Here is a 19,802-nt window from a genome sequence, read left to right as displayed (position 1 = left end):
GGGGGGGGGGGGGGGGGGTCAGAGAGGGATATATGACGTTGCTCCTTATCAGTAGAATAACAGACATGCTGGAGAGAGGCGACAACGTTGGTTATCAGACTCTATCAAAGTGACTAGTCCAGAAAGAACCACAGTGAAATCATGCAGAAAGGAAAGCAAAAGAAGGTTGACTGGATAAAGTGTGAGTAGTTAGGATCTCTTAGAATAATTTTACTAAACAATATCACAACAACACTTGCAAATGCTTTGTAATTGCTGCTTGTTAAAGTTAAGTTATAACCCTGTAAATCCTGTTCTAATATCACAGTGTAGAGATACAAATGGAGGGGGAAAAACCAGTAGGTATAAATAAGGTGTCTACATCTCCCTGCTACAGGTTGCATATGCGCGTCCATCAGTTCTGGGAGGTGCAACTGAAATTTATTGTCAGATGTCAGCTTTTAAAGGCCTACAAGGTAAAACTGTGCAGTTTTATTAAATTAACTATTTCTGGAGCAGTCACACAGTCCTCATCAGCGGATAGAGTTTATCATGGAGATGGATCAGTTTATATGCAAAGCTGGACAATGAAAAAAAGACAGAAGAAATCAACTTAACTTTGCGGAGGGAACCATTGTATAGTGATTCATCATCATAGTATATTGACCTTACAGCTTTCACCACAGGTCAAATGTATGTTAGTACAGCTACTCAACAATGATACTATTTTGAGGCACTTTTAATTTACTTGAGTATTTTCATTTTATGCTACTTTACACTTCTACTTCTATTACATTTCAGATGGAACTATTGCACTTCCTACTCCACTGTATTTGTTATTGAGCAGATTAAGATTTTAATATAAACATGATGAGTTAAATATGACACTTTGCTATTAATCAAACTAGCCACCAGTATGCAAAGTAGTTTAAATGAGCTCCACCCAGACCATTTACAATATTAAAGTGTTGCTTGATAAGGCATTAGGTATACAAAGATAATGTGTCCTGGCACCAAATAAGTACTTTTGAAACTTTAGGTAAATTATGATACTAAAAGTACAGAAGTATTACCAACAACTTTTTGTTGGTAATACCTCTGTACTTTTAGTATCATAATTATTACTTAATTAATTAATGACTTTAAAATGTAGTGGAGTATTTTTACATCAAGTATTGCTACTTTAACTTAAGTACAGTGATGAAATGTAACTGTGTGCTTTTACTCAGGTATTTTAATTAAGTACCATTTTAAGGTACATTATTTTAGTATTTCTGTTTTCTGCCACTTCAACTCCACAACATTTCAGAGGGAACAACTTTACTTTCTACTCCACTACATTTATCTAGCAGTTATAATTACTCTAGTTGTTACAAAGTAGGATTTTACATGCTAAATACAACATGGTCTTATAGACTCATTCTGCCTGCATGAGTACTTTTGATAGTATAAGTTTAAGTTCTGTTTTCTAGACAGCACTAGATCAATTTTGTATGCATTCATTCTAGTGCCGCCTTACAAAAACAAGTATAGTCAGAGATCCTTTTTCCACACATACACTGAAACCTGTGATAGGAATGATAATAATATTACATTAGAGAAAGAACCTCTATTACACGTTTCAAACATGCATACCTGCAACCATTGATTCGATCCTCATATAGCCTCCCATCTTGCTTACTCTCTTTAAGTCCTCTCCTTGGTAATGTCTGTGTTGCTGTTTATGTTTTGTTGTTTCTGTTTTTATTTGGTATATTAATTGTGATTATGTCTTTTATGTTCTGCAGAACAGGAGCCTGCTGTGAATCAGTTTTAACTAACAGGCCAGTTCAAATGCAACACATGTAATGTTACTTTTTTAAAGTAATTTCCTGTATAATAATACAATTTAAATAACAATGATTTGTACTTTTACTTTTGAAAGTCATTGTGCTGATAATACTTCTGCATGTTAACCCGAGTAAAATTGTGAATGCAGAAAGTATACTGGTAATGGTGTAATATTATAATTATGCATTTAAGTACTTAGTATTTATTTATTTGGATCCCCACTAGCCACTCCCAATGTAGCAACTCCTCTTCCTGTCTAAGGCAAAAGGGGTAGAGAGAAAAACACACTACAAAAAACAATAAATCATAGGACTACTAGTAATGATAATAACAACAATGACAACAAGTACCCACACATAATCTCAATAGTCAGTAAAACATTTGGTACAGCTCAAAAATAATAGTAGTACCACTAACAATAGTTAATACAGTACTGTTACTTTTACTTCAGTAAAGGATCTGAACACTTCTTTCACCGCCATCATTTTTGACCATATAATCTTTCTCTAATTATAATGCAATCCCAAATGTTCCCTAAAAATAGTCTGCATCACTGACAGAAGTCCCTTTGAGGTAAAGTGATACTGCGCATGCGCGCTGCATCTCCCCACTCCCTCTCCTCTTGTCGCCTGGGTAACGGTAAAGGGGGGCTCAGAGAGGTACCCGATAATCACATGACCACTCCTCATCTCCCTGTGTTTGGATATAACATCGTCTTTTCCTGGACCCAGAGCGACAATTCATCAGTCAGTCAACTAAAAGCAGAATTGCGGGTCAAGTGAACGGGAGTCGGTGAGTGTGAACGAGCCGACTGTTAGTAGACGTTAGCGGGCTGCAGCTAGCAGCTAACACGGAGCTGCCGCTAGCTGTTAACGTTATTATCCAGCATGACTGCAAAGAGACAATGGAGGTCGACACTCAGGCTGTGATGGAGCTAACCTCGTGTGTTCTATTAAAACAGATACACTATGGTCAGCCTAAATATGCAGCCATAGTGTGTGGGGCCCTTAGCCTTCATATACACGGCCACCCTCAACACTAATAACGATTTTTAGTGAGGGACAGGTCCGTAGCTTTCATGTCAGCAGCAGGTATTGTATGTTTCAGTCTATAAGTGTGATTTGCCTGAAATATTTAGCTCACGAGGAACAATTTTGTAAATCTGGTTTATTATCTGTGACAGTTTGTGTGGAAGCAGAGGGGGGAGCAGAGTTGCATGAATCAAAGTGACAGCCACTGCCTCAGTGACCTGTATCTTCTGTATATCTACCATAGTGGATGCACTGACTTAAAGCATGGCAGCAGGCTGATCCATGTGTACACCCTGCGGGAATGAGGTGATCGACCTTATGCCTGTTACTATTACCATCTGCCTGCACTGTTTGCTTCACGTAAAGCAGGGATGCTCAACTTGCTTTGACGGGGGCAGGGGGCCACTTTTGCAAAATAGCAGGAGGCCAGGGGCCAGTTAATAAACAAACATTGATCATTTTTATCAGATAAAATTAATGAACATCAAAAGTCTCATAACTCTTCTTTTAAATTCTTTATTTTCAAATTAGCAGACTTGTTTACTTAATGTATTAACCTACATTACCATGGTACAAGGATTCACACTAGGACTAAATGACAGATAAATTAGAAATGTTTTACTTTATTTAGCTGCAACTACCTGTTAGTTGTAAATGCAACCGGGGCTTAGCCAGGACCTTTGTTGGATGTCAAGGGAATAAACAAGTTCAATCACTCTTTTTTAATGCTTTTTTTAATGCATTCTGGCACCTTATTTACATTTAAAGTTCTGAAAAATATTCCCATTGTGAATCAATTTCTATTCATTATGAATGATAAAATGGTTGGCCACCCTGGCATCCATACATTGACTTTCACTGACTTAAAGGATCAGTTCACAAAAACATACAGTATTATCTAACTTACCTGTAGTGGTGTCAAGCCATGCACATAGCGATTTAGTGTCCATTTCTGAGATTTATGCTGCCACTCTGATACGATAGAGGTGAATATAATTTCAACTGTTGTGCTCACTACTGCTGCAACTAACCATGAGTTTCATTATCAATTAACGTAACTATTATTTTCTTGACCAATCATTTGATCTATAAATTCTCAGTAAATAGCAACAAAATCCCATAGATGGACTCTGGGATTGTAACGTCCTAAAATGTCTTGTTTTTCCAACAAACAGTCCAAAACCCAAAGTTGTTCAACTTAAGAAAACAGGAAAACAGGAAAACATTCAATTTTGTGAAACTGGGAACTAACAATTTTGGCATTTTCTTCTTTTAAAATGATTCATTCGATCATCAAATTAGCTGCTGATACATAACCGATCCGATACCTGGTTTATGAAGTCTAAACACCAATATACACTAGCGATTGCTGTGCCTTTAGAAATGTAATTGGTGGCCTTCACTGATACTAAAAGTACAGTTTTTTATAATGACAATAATGAAGAAACTATTTGATGTGAATCTTTGAGATTGAGCCAATACCCAATTTGCTTGATGGTATCCCAAAATGACTATTTATATATCAGTTACTCACCCCATGTTACCTTTAATGGCCTACAATGCCTCCATGGTGAAAGAAAAATCCAAAACGGAGAAAGTTCTTGATGTATTGAAGTAAATGGGGTCTGCATTAAACAGCAAAACTATATCAAAACATCCGTTTACAAACTCTCACACAACCCGTGCAGTATAATCCAAGTCTCATTTTTCCAGTCGTATACTCACTACTTCCCAAACACATGCATTTTTGCTAAAAACTTTTTGCTTAAAACACTCCAGAATTGTCGCATGAAAGAGTAGCTCACCTGCGCAAGCGTCAGACTGTTTATGGGGAAGTGTTTTAAATAATAAGGTTTTGCTGTTGTTAAACACGCCCCCCAATTTTCTTCAATTCATCAAAAATGTTCTCAATTTTTTAAATCTGTGTTTACCGAGGAGGCATGCAAGCAAGATATCTTAAAACCCATACTCTCTGTGTGGCTGGATTTATTTTATTTTATTTGGGTGAATGCACCCTTTAAGATTACAACACATTTCTTCAATGTAGAACAAGTCAAAGGGAGTAGAGGCCTCAGCTTGCTCTACTGGCCTACTTCCTAATGTAGCAGTATCTTCTGTTAATACAATTGTAATGTGTATCCTCCTTTCCTTTTCTTCTGTAGACATGTCAGACATAGTTCCTCCAGAAGTGAGACCCAAACCAGTCGTCCCAGCCAAGCCCCCAAATGTGGGGGCTCCTTCCCCCTCCAACCCCTTCCCACCCCAGGGCCTGGGCATTGGGGGAGGAGGCGGTGTTTCAGCTCCTCCTCCAAGTGCCATTCCAGTCCCCATTGGGACTCACAGTCATAGTGTGGGTCATAATGTGGGTCATGGTGTGGGCCACGGTGCGGGGCATGTAGGGGGTCACACTGCAGCACACAATGGAGGTCATGCTCATGGAGGGTCCCACAGCTCCAGCGGTGGATCCACTCTGCTGGGGTACATTGGTATTGACACTATCATTGAGCAGATGAGGAAGAAGACCATGAAGACAGGCTTTGACTTTAATATTATGGTTGTCGGTAAGTCAAATAATTAAGTGAAAGATGAATATCAGTGTAAAGCTGTGAAGAGAATAGTTTTACAGACTTCAAATATTATGAATTCATTTTTTATTCTGTTTCTCTGAGTTTTGTTCTTGGAGAAAAGAAAAGTAATCGAAATTCTTCCTTCATACCTGGACAATTTCTGTGTCTCTGTCTATAAATGTACTTCCTCTTTGGCTTTATCCATTACATTATTTCCCCATTCCTATCGCCTCAGGTCACAGTGGTCTCGGAAAGTCAACTCTGGTGAACACCCTGTTCAAGTCCCAGGTGAGCAGGAGGAACGCAGGGTGGGCGCGTGATGAGAAGATCCCCAAAACGGTAGAGATCAAAGCAGTGTCTCATGGTGAGTACAGGGAGATCTTTGTTCTTTCTTTAGAGCCAGACATTTATAGCAGCATTTAATTTGACAGAGAAAATTAACGATCTTTGACCGTGTTCTACAAAGTCCCACATAGCCCACTTACAGTAACCCTGGTAGCTGCCAAGTGAGCTTGCCACTTATTTTAGTTGAGCTACAGATGTGTGGGCCAAATTCTGTGTCTTCTGCAGGTAATTTGTGTGAGAGGCTTTGTGGATTTGTTTACTGTGACTGTTGCAGCTGGGGGTTCCCTCAGAATTACTGAGAAATAACTTTCCTTCTGGATACATTGCTCTGGAATAAGTATACTATATAGGGTTCCTACGCAGTATGGGAAAGTATGGAATTTGATTTTGGTAATTCCAGGTCTGGATAAGTACGGGAAAAAGAGAAATGAGAGTATGGAAAAACACTTGTTTCCAAACTATTGCCCCTATTCTGTTTTATTAAATATAAAATACAGAATTTATAAAAGATAAATTGATCATATAAGCAGAGTGTTCTTTGTGGCCAGCGCAGCCAAAAATATTCACCACTGTGAGAGAGCGCGGGCCAGAGCGAGCTTGATATCGTCGAAAGCAAGAAAAGAAATATGGCGTGCGCACTCCTACGCAGAGCTGCCTCTACGCCTGTACGTCAAAGCCTGCAAAACAGCTCTGCAACATGTTTGACACTTTCTGTGTAGGAGTGTGGACTGAACAGCCACTAATGCGTTAATCCAAGTTTTTCAAGTGCTGGTTTGATATTCCAAAATATAAAGCCGGGTTGGCTAAGGATTCCAAATGGGATAAGAAAGATAGATGCATGCTTTGTTTTGGTCGACATCTCCACCATGGGGAGGCAGCAATTGCGGGAAAAAGCTCTGTACTAACCATTTATTTACATAATAGACCTCGGGCCATTTGTACTCATGTGTCAAGTATGGTCTGAAAAGGTTCGTAAAAGGAACCATATCAACAAAAAACCTACCTGACTCATGTGTATTTGGAGTAGTAAGCTCTACCAACTAAGTAAGAAGAAGGTAATGCATTCATCTCTTAGATTGTAAAGAGATCAGTGACAGATGACAGATTGTTGTTCAAGGAGAAGTTGCTTTAGTGATTATCCAAGTCTGAGACGCCTGCTATTACTCAATTTTCTGATACAGTGTCAATGTGCCAGTTCAAACCTCCTGGAGGTTATTGTGTCCACAGTACGATGCAGGGTTTGTTTAAAGGTAATCAGTCAGGACAGACAACCGCATGAAAAGGGTCAAGGCAGGGAGGCAAAGTCCAAAAAAGTAACATGACTGAAACTCTGACTACGTTGTGACAAATGCGTTTTAGTCATCGGCAAGTACAGATTGTTCTTAGGCCTAATGATTCCTACCAGATCGCTGACAGCTTTTACTTGACACAAATTCATCAATCCTAGGAGTAATATCCGTAACTGTGAGGAAACGTTTTCCTGCCACGCAGTGCCTGTGGACAGACATGTTGATCTGCAGCCCAGATAATATGTGTTCACACACATACTGTGGGTGCATCAGAACTTCTCTTCATTTTCATTTGACTTTTGTTTGACAGACTGAGCTTTTGAAATGTCATCCTGCTGGACATCACACAATGTCCAGTATTCAACTTTGCAGCCAGTCTATGTTTGTTTGTTACATTGTCATTATAATATCACATCTCAAACAAGAAACATAAGCTTTACAGAGAAACTCCATTCTGCAATAGATTAGAGATTATTTAGGCTGTATTACTTTGTCTAGCCTTACAAGAGTTAGACAGCTGTGTAAAGGTGCAGATTACCTCATTTGAAGCCTAAAAACTTTGCTTCCATCATAACGCCAGACAGTGTCTGAACTGAGAGCTTTGTTTCCATGGTAACAATGAATGACCCCTGCTGACACAAAGAGGTAAACATGGCTCAATTTGTGGTTTGCTAACAATGTCGTAGAGTAAGGAATCAGACTTGTTTCACTCATTACTGAGTTTCCCTCATAAAACATTCATGTTGTGATGTTCTTCCACAGTACACAAGCTTTCTGCTGGAATAAACCAAACCGATCAATAAGAATCAAATCAAATCAAATTTATTTGTATAGCCCAATATCACAAATTATACATTTGTCTCAGTGTGCTTTACAGACTGTACAGGTTACGACACCCTCTGTCCTTAGACCCTCGCATCGCACAAGGAAAAACTTCCTAAAAGAAACCCCATAATTAAAGGGGGAAAAATGGACGAAACCTCAGGGAGAGCAACTGAGGAGGGATCCCTCTCCCAGGACGGACAGATGTGCAATAGATGTTGTGTGTACAGGATAAACAACATAGTACAAATACAACATTTGACAGAAATTATGTTGTGTTGAAAAAGAGAAAGTATGGATGAATCCAGGAAAATGTCAAAAAGGCTTCCAGGTGTGCTGCAGGACCAGGGCAGCAGGCGCAGCAGCCGTGACTTTGTTTTGAAAAGAGTCTTATTTAGCTGGAATACAGAGCAGATTATTCCTATATAAAGCCACCATATGTAGTATTTAAAAATATCTGTCTTTGGTCCCCCTCCCCCAGTGTTAGCATCAAATCAGTTGCTGTGGCAGACAGCTCTGCATGTTGTGTATGAAATCAGTCGGGGACTCTTCAGTATGAGCAGTCCGTGCGATGCTCATTATGGTTTCTGGGATCGGAGAAGCAGGGATGGGAGGGTTACTTGAAAAATTTATTACGATACAATTGCTAAATTACCTAGTAATAATAATCCAAGTATCGATATATTGAAGTAATGGAACTTCATTACTATCTATTACTTTTGGATTACTGCAATACAAAATATGCAAACAAAAACAAGAGAAAATAAAAATGCTGAAATATCGCAAGTGCAAGTTCTGCCTTCCAGTTGTGACGCTGCTGTCATCATCCAAGGACTCAAATCCTTTGGCACATCAGTGTCGCTGTATTTTAACTCGAAGCAGCAGCAGTGCCCATATAAATTCAATTAAATGAACGCAAATTTCCAGTATTGTCCAGGAATTTTGTTTGCTGGACCAGAAATGTGAAGCGGTTCACTCATTTCCTACAAACCGTCTTTTCACGCTGGGATGCCTCTCGGCAAAAAGAATAATCTTGATGAACTGTAAAATGTGCATTCTGCTTTGCGATAACTGGCACTGTAATGGGATGTTGTGCCCCTTTTTGTAAATACTAAATTATAGCCATATTTCCACCTAGTGAAAGCATGTTTTTCACTAATGTTTTTGTCGAGCAGTATATTGTTCTGTATTTTAAAATTGTAATCCTGCTAATGGTCCCAATCTTTACTAAATGTATCGGTAGTCTGATTAGGTCTTTTTTCTGTAACTGTTTCTGAATGCAGTTAAAAAAAAATTGTATCCAAATTACGTAAAGCAGTAGCATGTATTGCATTACTCCTCGAGCCCGTGGAGAAGAGAACTCATTTACATCCTTGATGATTTAACAGGAAATGTCAAAAGACAGAGCCCGGTATTTGGTTGCTAGAGTTTTACATGATCATGCACACATCGCCTGCGGTTGACAGTGACCTGACATAATTATGCGCTTGCCAGAGAGAGAGACGTTGCCAGAGAGACACAGCAGACGTGTTAAAATATCTCAATCGGATAATTTTTACTTTTCTGTGTTTCTAGCTTGAATGCTGCTTCTCTTTTAGGTTTAGTCCAAACCATAAACATTTGTTCAATATGTTGAAAAAAATACACGTGTGTGTGTGTGTGTGTGTGTGTGTGTGTGTGTGTGTGTGTGTGTGTGTGTGTGTGTGTGTGTGTGTGTGTGTGTGTTTACAGTCCTTGAGGAGGGCGGTGTGAAGATGAAGCTGACAGTCGTTGACACTCCAGGCTTTGGAGACCTAATCAATAATGACAACTGGTTGGTTTTTCAACTCCTCCTGCATCATTAAAGCCTGATAAATGCCATTATTACTGCCTTATCTTACCAAGAACATTTTTTCACTTGTCACCTTACAAATGAGACAATGTATTTAGTTCCCCAAACTATATTGAAAATGGTCCTACTCAAGTAAAGTCTTCTTCTTCCTTTCTCTTTTCTTGCTAAGTAATCTTTTTCTCTCAAGCTGACCTCTTCTGCCGTATCCACAGCTGGGAGCCCATTTCCAAGTACATCAATGAGCAGTATGAGAAGTTCCTAAAGGAGGAGGTCAACATCACCAGAAAGAAGCGCATCCCCGACACCAGGGTGCACTGCTGTCTGTTTTTTATAAACCCGACTGGACACTCGTGAGTTAAACTTTTTCCAATCCAGAGATTAGTAAAGTAATCACTCAAACCATCTTTAAGTATCTGATCTAAAAAGTGTTTTTAGTAATCTGACGGCTCAGAAAGCAGCATACACACACATATACATGTTCACACCACTCAAAACGCTTTTACATTACATGGAAATATTCACCCGTTCACACACACGTTCATACACTGATGGCAGAGCTGCCATACAAGGAGCCAAACTGCTCATCATCTAATCTAATGCTCATTCACACACACTCACACACTGATGGCTGCGCCTTCGGGAACAATTTTGGGTTCAGTATCTTGCCCAAGAACACTTTGACATGCGAACTGGAGGAGCCGGGGAACGACCTGCTTGATCTCATGGGCCACAGCCGCCTTAAAGTGGGCCAATGCGAGCCAAAGCATTACATCAAGACAGCTATTTTATATTACAGACAACACTCCTCCGAACACCTCACACAATTGGCTCCTGCTGACAACTGTGAAATTGCTCTTTAATGGATAAACGGTTGTATTACAGCCAGTGTATCACATCCTTCTTAGCCGGGGTAATTGTGACCGACAAGATATTTTGTGTGCAGGCAAACTGGGACACAACCTTTGTCCAATGATAAGCCCACTTTTCAAATAGCGTCTAGGTAAAGGTAGTGAGACACTTGACAAGTAAAATCCCTGTGCCTTTTTCTGCTAATTGTTATCCTGGTCCTCTTTTCACTGTGGCATACAAGCCTTCGAGGAGAATCACTGCTCCTAAATCTACCTACTTACTCGTTTTCCTTCTCTCTCTGTCTGTTCCAGTCTTCATTCACTCGACCTCGAGTTCATGAAGCGCTTGAGTCACTCAGTCAACATTATTCCTGTCATTGCAAAGGCAGACACGATGACCATTGAGGAGAGACAGGAGTTCAAACAGCGGGTGAGTTTCACCAATGATGATGCCACTAAAACTTGACTGATAAACCGACCAGGCCTATACATCAACCGATATTAGCTTAATAGTCCGATATAATGATATCCATTTATAGGTCAATGTCAATGCCTATAGTTTTCAAAAACAATGCCAAAGATATAGAATCCCTTTCCATTACGTGTCCATTGTGTCTCCTCTGCAGAGACAAGTTTATTTTTCAACATCACAATGTCCTGCTCAGTATTAGGGATGGGACGATATAGGGTTTTATTGCGGATTGGAATAAAAATGACTCACAATAGGTTGATCGTAGTGAATTTAAATTATCGGGATAATCCTATAATCCAATAAAAAGCTGTTGAGACTTTTTTTTGTGAAAGAGCTCCAAAAAACCTGCTGTACACTGCCTGCTCAGCACCAAACATCAGACAAACACAGCTAGCAACCAGCTAGATAATTCTCTCAGGAGTTTGTAGAGACCAGAAACAGAACTAAAAGGAGAGTGAATAATTACATTCATTAGTTGACCAGAAACACAAAAAAACTAATTATTGCTCATTTTCTAACAACTTCAGTGTATCCGATGTATTTAATTTCTAAATGTTGTGTTTATGCTGCCCCAAAGTGGCCAAGAAAGGATAATGCAGGGTTTAAAAAAGTCATCACTTTGAGGACAAAAACTGCCATAAAAATATTAGATATTAATATTATTTCCCACTTTTACTGATTTACATTTGTAACCAACACCAGTCCTGATCACAACTACCAAAGTTTGTTTACATAACGCTACTGTTAAAAAATGTAATTAGTTTCTGTATACTAAATGCTAGGGGTAATATGTTTTATTTACAGTTTGGGTTATGTCAATGATCAGCAACAACATTGATTTTGATGCATTGCATCAAAACACATAATATGCCCCTAGTGGAAACCAGGAGAATAGCATGTATTTGCCCGAAAGGACAAAGATGAGAAAATGGCTCGATCTGGTGGAAAATAGTAAAAACTACAATTTTACGAGTGTCGGGTACACCAGTGATTTGAAGACAGTGCTCATATGAAGATGTGTTAAAACTGTGTGTTGTTTCCTGGCTTTGTTTTGTGCTGTAGGTAAGGAAGGAGCTGGAGATGGCCGGGATTGAGTTTTACCCACAAAAAGAGTTTGATGAGGACATGGAGGACAAGAGCGACAATGACAAGATCAGAGTAAGTAGTTCTGTTCTTTCTGTCACAGTCACACACATTTGTCCAATGAGTCGACTTTCCCACCCAGCTCTCCCCCTTATACACTCACACACTCCAAACAGAATGTCACTGGGCACTGGGGCGTGTTGTGTATTTGTTTCATCTCATAAAACCTTGTGTAGCTCTCTTCGCTACACTGAACTGTGTTGAAATGTCTCTGTCCATAGGAGGCGATGCCCTTTGCTGTGGTGGGCAGCGACAAAGAATATCAAGTGAATAACAAACGAGTTTTGGGGAGGAAGACGGCGTGGGGCATTGTAGAAGGTGGGTGATTTGGCCTTTTATTTTATTTTTAAGTAACATTTACAGTCATAACATGTAGAAATAATATTGATTGTGTCAGGATAAGATATGACATTTGATTCTGTCCATTTCTTTTGTTCCAGTTGAAAACCCCAACCATTGTGAGTTTGCTCTGCTGAGAGATTTCCTGATCAGGTAAAGTATTCTTTTAAATATATTATTAAAACCCCAACACAATGCAATAAACTGGACTGAATGAGCAATTGGAAATTGCAAATTATTTTCATTATGTAATAATCTTCTGATTATTTTCTTGATTTTTACGAATAATCGTTGTCAAAAAATTATGTCAAGAAATAGTTTGAAAATCACAATTTCCCAGAGCTCAAGTTGAAGTCTTCAAATGTAATATTATAATAATATATTAATATTCACTTTACTGTCACAGAAAGCTAAGAAAGCCAGCAAATATTCACTCTTGAGAGGCTGCTACCAGGACTTGTTTGGGCATTTTTGCTGACACAAATGGTTTAATTGTAAAATAGTTGCTCACTACTCCTCTGACGATTAACTTTTCGATTAATCGAATAATAATTCCAGCTGTGACATAATGTTTTAAAAATAAGGATTTTTATTGGTATATATTCTGTATAATTATTCTTTGCTTCTAAGGGTATACTTTTAAATGTAACTTTGTGGCGAATCCCATTGGGTCACACTGCTTCCTAGGTCCAGTCATGCTTTTGCAGTGGGCAGAAGTTTAGGATCACTAGATAACTAGTAACATGTCCCTTCTGTGTTCCTGCACCTCTCTTTCTCAGGTCTCACCTCCAGGATTTGAAGGAGGTCACTCACAACATTCACTATGAAACCTATCGTGCCAAGAGACTGAACGAGAATGGAGGTCTCCACCCCATATCCTCCAATGACACCCAGGAAAGCAACCTGTAGTCCGTTCAGTCAGAGTGAGACGGATGGATGAATCTACATAATATTGTTATCATTGTCACCGCGGCATCGCTGCATGCTTGGAAAATTGGTGTCGTTTAAACATGTAATTTCTTCTGATTCCTAACTCCACCCATTGTCTTCTACACTTTCTTCCCCACAAACACATATCAAACCTCTCTGGTTTAATTTCAAAGTCATTCCTAGGAATATTTGGATGAAAGGGGGGCAGTCCCAAATAAATAACTTAGTGCCATTATAAAACTTTAACTGTATCGACTGCCAATGCCTTGTCATCAAACAGGTAGTATAAGATTAGAAAGTGCCACATTTGTATGTGTATAAGAGGCACATTTTATGTTTTAGTGTTGTGTAGCAACTGATGTCTGAATTCAGACAACATATTAAAATAATATAAAATGTATGAAACAGATCAGTGGTTTTAATAATTATTACATATTTTTTCCTGGATTGAGATTGACTTTGTGACCTATTTTGTCTGCAACATGGACACCATGCACCCAATTTTAAAGTTAATCTAAAAGCCTGCAGCATGTCATTCAAAGAAAAATTACTACCCTTTGTTCATGTTTTTCGTTCTGCTCAGTAGATTTAATGCATTTTCTCCTCACCGTACCCACTGGCCGTTCATGAAAAGAATATTTTATGACCCAAAATAAATCTGACCAATGGACTAATCAGTACACCTGATATTAAGTGAACACAAAACCTTTTTAAAAATATAATTTTTTGTTTGATGTCTTGCACAAAGTTTTTTGTGAACAAAGCAGAACTCTGATGTGGTGACCAGTAATTGTGTTAATGCCATTTTAAAATTAAGTTCATATTGTTCACCACTCGGGGGCAGCACTCTGCCACGTATAAGCATTGACTCGGTAGAACAAGAAATAGGCACTTTGTGTCCTCAGACATTCCGACTGCTGAGATTTTTAGGAACTTTTCATAGTGCAGTGTTATTTCCTGATAAAGTTTGGATCCTCCACTACTGTCAGTGATAACTAATATATCTCTTCAGATCAGGTTTACAAAAAGCTTTAATTCTATTACCCTAATTGTATGCACTCAAAGTGTTATTTATTTCAAATCAATTTAATTTATTAATTTGTAAACATGTTTACCAAGTTTTCTTCAGGAAATCAACATTTATACTGTTCTGCCATGCAGTGTCTGCAGTACAGCACAAATATGCCAAAACTACAAGTAATTCAATCTTTCGATATCTATCAAGCTTTATTTGGTTTAAGTTTAATTATCATTTTATACAATCATACACGTTTGTGCGATTTTGATTGAAGTGTGATGTCTGCAACAAACTGATAATAGTTGTCTGTGATTTTAGTGCAGTCAAAGGTTTCAAGCAGAAATTTGAAACTGTTTATGTGCATGCTTGTGTCCATATTGCCTCACACATCACCGCAACTTTACATCAACTTATCAACTATTTCTGAATGTGTGATGTGTTCATTAAATTGCTATTTCATGAGGTCTTAACTCTTGTAACTAAACCGACAGCCCACTGTCCACATATCACTCATCCCTTTGAACCAGTAGAACTTCACAATGTTCATTTATTTAATAACCATTTTTCTCAAAGTTGCTGTGACACATTGATATAATTGTCAGCGTTATACTGAGTTATTTATACATTAATGTCTTATTATTGTAATTTATTCTTTATTTAATAAAAGCACATTCCCATGTTTTTTTTTAAAGCTGTTTTCTTTCATGTCTCAACAATAAATACACAATTTATATTACAAATATTTATATCATACCAGAATACTAAAATTAATATTTGTATTATTGTTTTAGAAATAGTAGTAGTTATCGGACACCTCATAATGAACTTACATGACCCTCAAGAGTCTCAACTATACAATACTACTAAACAATAATGAAGCAATTAGGCTTTAATTAATGAGCATAATATTGGATTACTGTAACACAAACAAACAGTGTACAGCTTGGTTTGAAATCATTAAACTTGAATTTGAATTTGACCATCAATGAACTGTAAAGTCACTACAGGCTGCAGTGATCTCATCGCACCGCTGAGCTCCGTCTGCTAACCTCTGCTTCACACAGTCTGCGTCTGGAGGGCAGACGCTGACAGCGTAATGAGCTGCTGTCTGAGTAAATCAAACACTGTACACTCAGATTTCCACCTCAAACTACTGATGAGTGCATTTTAAGAAAATAACATGAGGAGCTTGTAAGAGTGTTCATTTATAAAACCACAGCTCTTTACAAACAGAGGGTTTACTTGCTTGTTTGAAGGTAATTGCTGCTTCCTTTCGTGTTTATGTGAGGCAAACTGTAGAGCTCTGTAGGGCTGCTGCACACCATAAGGAAAATGTACGATTACATTGTTGAATACCACGATAATGATATTAGCCTATTTGCAACAAATAAACAGATATTAAAGTATACTCAGTTTGGCTTTCAGTATACTGCTAAAATACAACAAATTTCTTGTTTAATAAAAAAAAAAAAAAAAAAAGGAAATGATTTCCAACATTCTTTTAATGAACAAACTGAACATTGAATTAAACACAAAAGGCACCAATAAAAAAAGAATTATGCACAATTAAGGGGGTGAACGCTTTGAATGACAGATTGGTGCCGCCACAGTTCGCTAACTGCTAGCTGACTGTTTTGCTGCGTCACCTGGGCCCATCTCAGCTCCACCGACGATCCACCTCATTGCCCATTTTTGGATTAGCTGGGAGTTAGATGTAGTTGGCACTGCCAAGATGGTGACGGACGGTGCCACGCCAATTAAGCTTCACTTTGGCTCTTTAGAAACCTATGGGTGACATTACAGAGACTACGTACATGTTTTAAACAGTCTATGGGTGTGCCACAGGGTTCCATTTTGGGTCCTATAAATTTGTCTACACATACGTACATGCTTCTCTTTGGGCAGATTATTAGACACTTTATTAATTACTTTTTAAGGGTGTTCATTATCATTATTATGTAACATTGGTATATCCACTGTCACAGAGTAATATATTACTTGCTCTTTAAATAACCATATATATTATTCACAAACATTTTGAACTCAACAGTCATTGTTCCTTGTCAGTTTACAGCAGGAATAAATACATATCGAGTAAGCAACATTTTCCTAACACCTTTACCTTATCAGGTTCAAGCACATTATTTTTGTGATTTTGTATGGCTCACAGTGCCCGAGGAGAAACTTCAAGGTAGAAAAATACCTGAATCTCTTTGACCAACAGTCACTCATTATAATTCCTTCTTGCACAGATGGAGCTAATTTATCTCTTGGGATCAATAAAGCCTTGTTGATAAAATAATAGATAATATTTTGTATTGTTAATCTGAATCTTCAAAGTAACTATCGTAACATATATATGTAGTAGAGTAAAGTACAATATGTGCCTCTGAAATGTGGTAAAATAGAAATTAAGTATAAATTAGTTAGCAGAAAATAGAAATACTCAAGTAAAGTACAAGTACCTCTCAGTTGTACTTAAGTATTTGAGTAAATGTACTTCGTTACTTTCCACCACTGGTGATTGAGTTAAGAAATGCTTTGAAGTTAGGTCTTCACCTACCTAAAAAATGTTACTCAAAGAGACACGTACCAACAAGGAAGAGATCCAAAACGACTACAGATAAGGCCAAAACAACCAGAGATAAAACATAACTTCAAGAAGACCTCACACGGCTGCTGGATTCTTGCAATATCACAATGACACAAAACTCTTTCTTGTCAGGCTTCAAGTAATGTATGTGTGTCCGGACCAATTAACGTCCTGTGAAAAGCTTCTGGCAGCTACGGGAGTGGTTTAGGGGTGTATGATGACAGGCTGATTATTCAAAACAAAGAATTTAGACTCTTAAAAAGGTGATACCTTACTAAATGAAAAACAGCAAAGAACGGATCTGAAGGCTTTTATCGATAGAAAATAAGTTTTCGCTATTCGCCCAACTGGCGAAAGAGCCTTAAGAACTTTAAAGTCTGTGTGTCTGGCTCCTATAGGGAAGGTGGTTGAGCCTTTTGTGCCCTAAGGGTCCATTGTCTCATAATCTGCCTACGCACCACAATGTGGAAAATTACAAAGTGGCCAACTACCTGAATGTTTTTTACTGCAGGTTTGATAAATCCACTTTCACACCCTCAACCGCTCAAACAACAGCCACCTACATCCCCTTACCCCTCCCCACTGATCCACAACCTGCAATCAGGATCTGTAAGGATCAACTCTCTCACAAGCTGCTTTAGTGGGATGGGTACAATCTGCATTTACTTCCGGGTCGAATGACTCAGTAGTAGTCACAGGTGTTTATCGGCTCCAGCCCCGATCGACAGTGATAAAAACATTACACCCGGGTAAACACGCTAATTCTTGCTCCTTTTTCAACTTGATGCTATGTTACGCAAGGTAATAAATATATGATAAATCAAATCAACAGGGATTTGTATTATTGTAATTTAATAACACACAATTAATATGCTGTCATCAAAGCTACTATATGAAATTTACCTTTTTTTTTTTTACTCGCTGATTGTCGTAAAACACACAAAATAATAGTTAGATAAACCGTCTTTGTTAATCTTTTTACTGTTCCAACAATCACCAACAGTGGTTTAAGAGTGTGAAAGAGAGACTAAGTAGGTATCAGATATAAAAAAGAAGCAGGGATGTGCGGTCAGGGGAGGCAGGGGAGGAAGAGCCTCCCCGTCATCACAAAAAGTAAAAATAAATAAATAAATAAATATATATATATATATATATATATATATATATATATATATATATATATAAATGTATATTTGTCCACTGGTCTGTGCTATAAATGCATTTTCTGTATGTTACCAATAATTTTGATGATTTTTATAGTCAAAATCGCTGAATTTGCGTATTCTCTGTTCAGATACAGGGAGAGATGCGAGCTGCGGCAGCGACGAGTTGAGCCTCACCTCGGTTTACGCAATCCCTTGCAAACTAGGTTGAACACATGCATTTGGTGCGCTGCGTGCCTGTTGCTATCTCTCTGTATGTCACCAATATAATGTTTACAGACACTTTTATTATGCGTTGTGACTTTCCATAGTCCAGTTAATGTATGTAATGTATGTGTGTAACATATTTAGTCTTGCTGATGTGACATAAAACCACAGTGAAAAAACACCAGGTGCTGCACTGAAGAGGGCGCACGTGAGCCCACAGGTTCGTGTTGCTGCTGTTCTTCTACGCAGAGATGGTAAGCGCCAACAAGCTACTGCTAGCTAAAATCAGAGTCAGCCTGCCTCCCCAGCCATGAACCTCACCGCACGTCACTGAAAAGAAGTAACCACCAACACCGTAACTATCATGATCTTCCATCCATCCATCCATCCATCATCCATCGTCTACCGCTTATCCGTAAGGAACCCCAAACTTCCCTTCTCCGGGCCAATTCCTCCAGCTCCGACTGGGGGATCCCGAGGCGTTCCCAGGCCAGTGAGGAGATATAATCTCTCCATCCTGGGTCTTCCCCGGGGTCTCCTCCCAGCTGGACGTGCCTGGAACACCTCCCTAGGGAGGCGCCCAGATGGCATCCATACTAGATGCTCGAACCACCTCAACTGACTCCTTTCAACGTAAAGGAGCAGCGGAGTACTCCCAAGCCCCCTCCAGGATCCTTGCGAGAGTGAAGAGTTGGTCCATTGTTCCACGACCAGGACGGAATCCGCATTGTTCCTCTTCAATCAGAGGTTCGACTACCGGCAGAACCCTCCTTTCCAGTACCTTGGAGTAGACTTTACCAGGGAGGCTGAGAAGTGTGATACCCCTGTAGTTGGTGCACACTCTCTGGTCCCCCTTTTTAAATAGGGGAACCACCCCCTAGGCACTGTCCCAGACTTCCATGCAATGTTGACGAGGCGTGTCAACCAAGACAGCCCCTCAACACCCAAAGCCTTCAGCATTTCTGGACGGATCTCATCAACCCCTGCGGCTTTGCCACCGTGGAGTTGTTTGACTACCTCAGTGACTTTCAACAGGGAAATTGACGATGATCCCCCATCAACTTCCAGCTCTGCCTCTACCATAGATGGCGTGTTAGTCAGATTCAGGGAGTTCCTCAAAGTGCTCCTTCCACCGCCCGATAACCTTCTCAGTCAAAGTCAGCAGGGTCCCACCCTTGCTGTACACAGCTTGGATGGTTCCCCGCTTCCCCCTCCTGAGGTACCGGATGGTTTTCCAGAAGCACCTTGGTGCCGACCGAAAGTCCTTCTCCATAGCTTCTCCGAACTTCTCCCACACCCGCTGCTTTGCCTCTGCCACGGCCACCCTTCTATTCCTTCGGTACCCTGCAACTGTTTCCGGAGTCCTCCCGGATAACATAACCCGAAAGACCTTGA

General features: G+C 39.2%; 1 protein-coding gene across 5 annotated transcripts; it reads left to right on the top strand.

The window, feature by feature from the left end:
* The first annotated feature begins 60 nt into the window (after positions 1 to 60).
* septin3 (septin 3) lies at positions 61 to 15,135 on the top strand. 5 transcript variants are annotated; one of them, XM_029441569.1, is made up of 12 exons: positions 126 to 181; positions 377 to 455; positions 1,767 to 2,601; positions 5,003 to 5,401; positions 5,643 to 5,771; positions 9,595 to 9,676; positions 9,907 to 10,044; positions 10,855 to 10,972; positions 12,077 to 12,172; positions 12,379 to 12,475; positions 12,598 to 12,649; positions 13,276 to 13,405. In XM_029441569.1, exons 4-12 carry the CDS (start codon positions 5,005 to 5,007, stop codon positions 13,403 to 13,405), a joined length of 1,239 nt encoding a protein of 412 aa, XP_029297429.1. In that variant the 5' UTR covers positions 126 to 181; positions 377 to 455; positions 1,767 to 2,601; positions 5,003 to 5,004. The 5 variants fall into 5 exon arrangements, with proteins under 5 accessions (XP_029297344.1, XP_029297255.1, XP_029297511.1 ...); XM_029441484.1 differs by lacking the exon at positions 1,767 to 2,601 and having other exon boundaries at positions 61 to 181; XM_029441651.1 differs by lacking the exon at positions 377 to 455 and having other exon boundaries at positions 80 to 181.
* The last annotated feature ends 4,667 nt before the right edge of the window (positions 15,136 to 19,802 follow it).

This window comes from Cottoperca gobio, chromosome 1, assembly GCF_900634415.1.
Source record: "Cottoperca gobio chromosome 1, fCotGob3.1, whole genome shotgun sequence".
Taxonomy (NCBI): Eukaryota; Metazoa; Chordata; class Actinopteri; order Perciformes; family Bovichtidae; genus Cottoperca; species Cottoperca gobio.
Note: the sequence above shows the minus strand (reverse complement) of the source record. Positions and strands in the feature narration are given on the sequence as shown.

What these genes read in the sequence shown, in the direction of transcription:
- septin3 (XM_029441395.1), top strand. Translation starts at nt 142, where the DNA reads ATGCAGAAAGGAAAGCAAAAGAAGGTTGACTGGATAAAGT. An exon ending in CTAATCAATAATGACAACTG is followed by an intron (nt 9,677 to 9,906) that starts GTTGGTTTTTCA and finishes CCGTATCCACAG; the next exon opens with CTGGGAGCCCATTTCCAAGT. An exon ending in GCGACAATGACAAGATCAGA is followed by an intron (nt 12,173 to 12,378) that starts GTAAGTAGTTCT and finishes CTCTGTCCATAG; the next exon opens with GAGGCGATGCCCTTTGCTGT.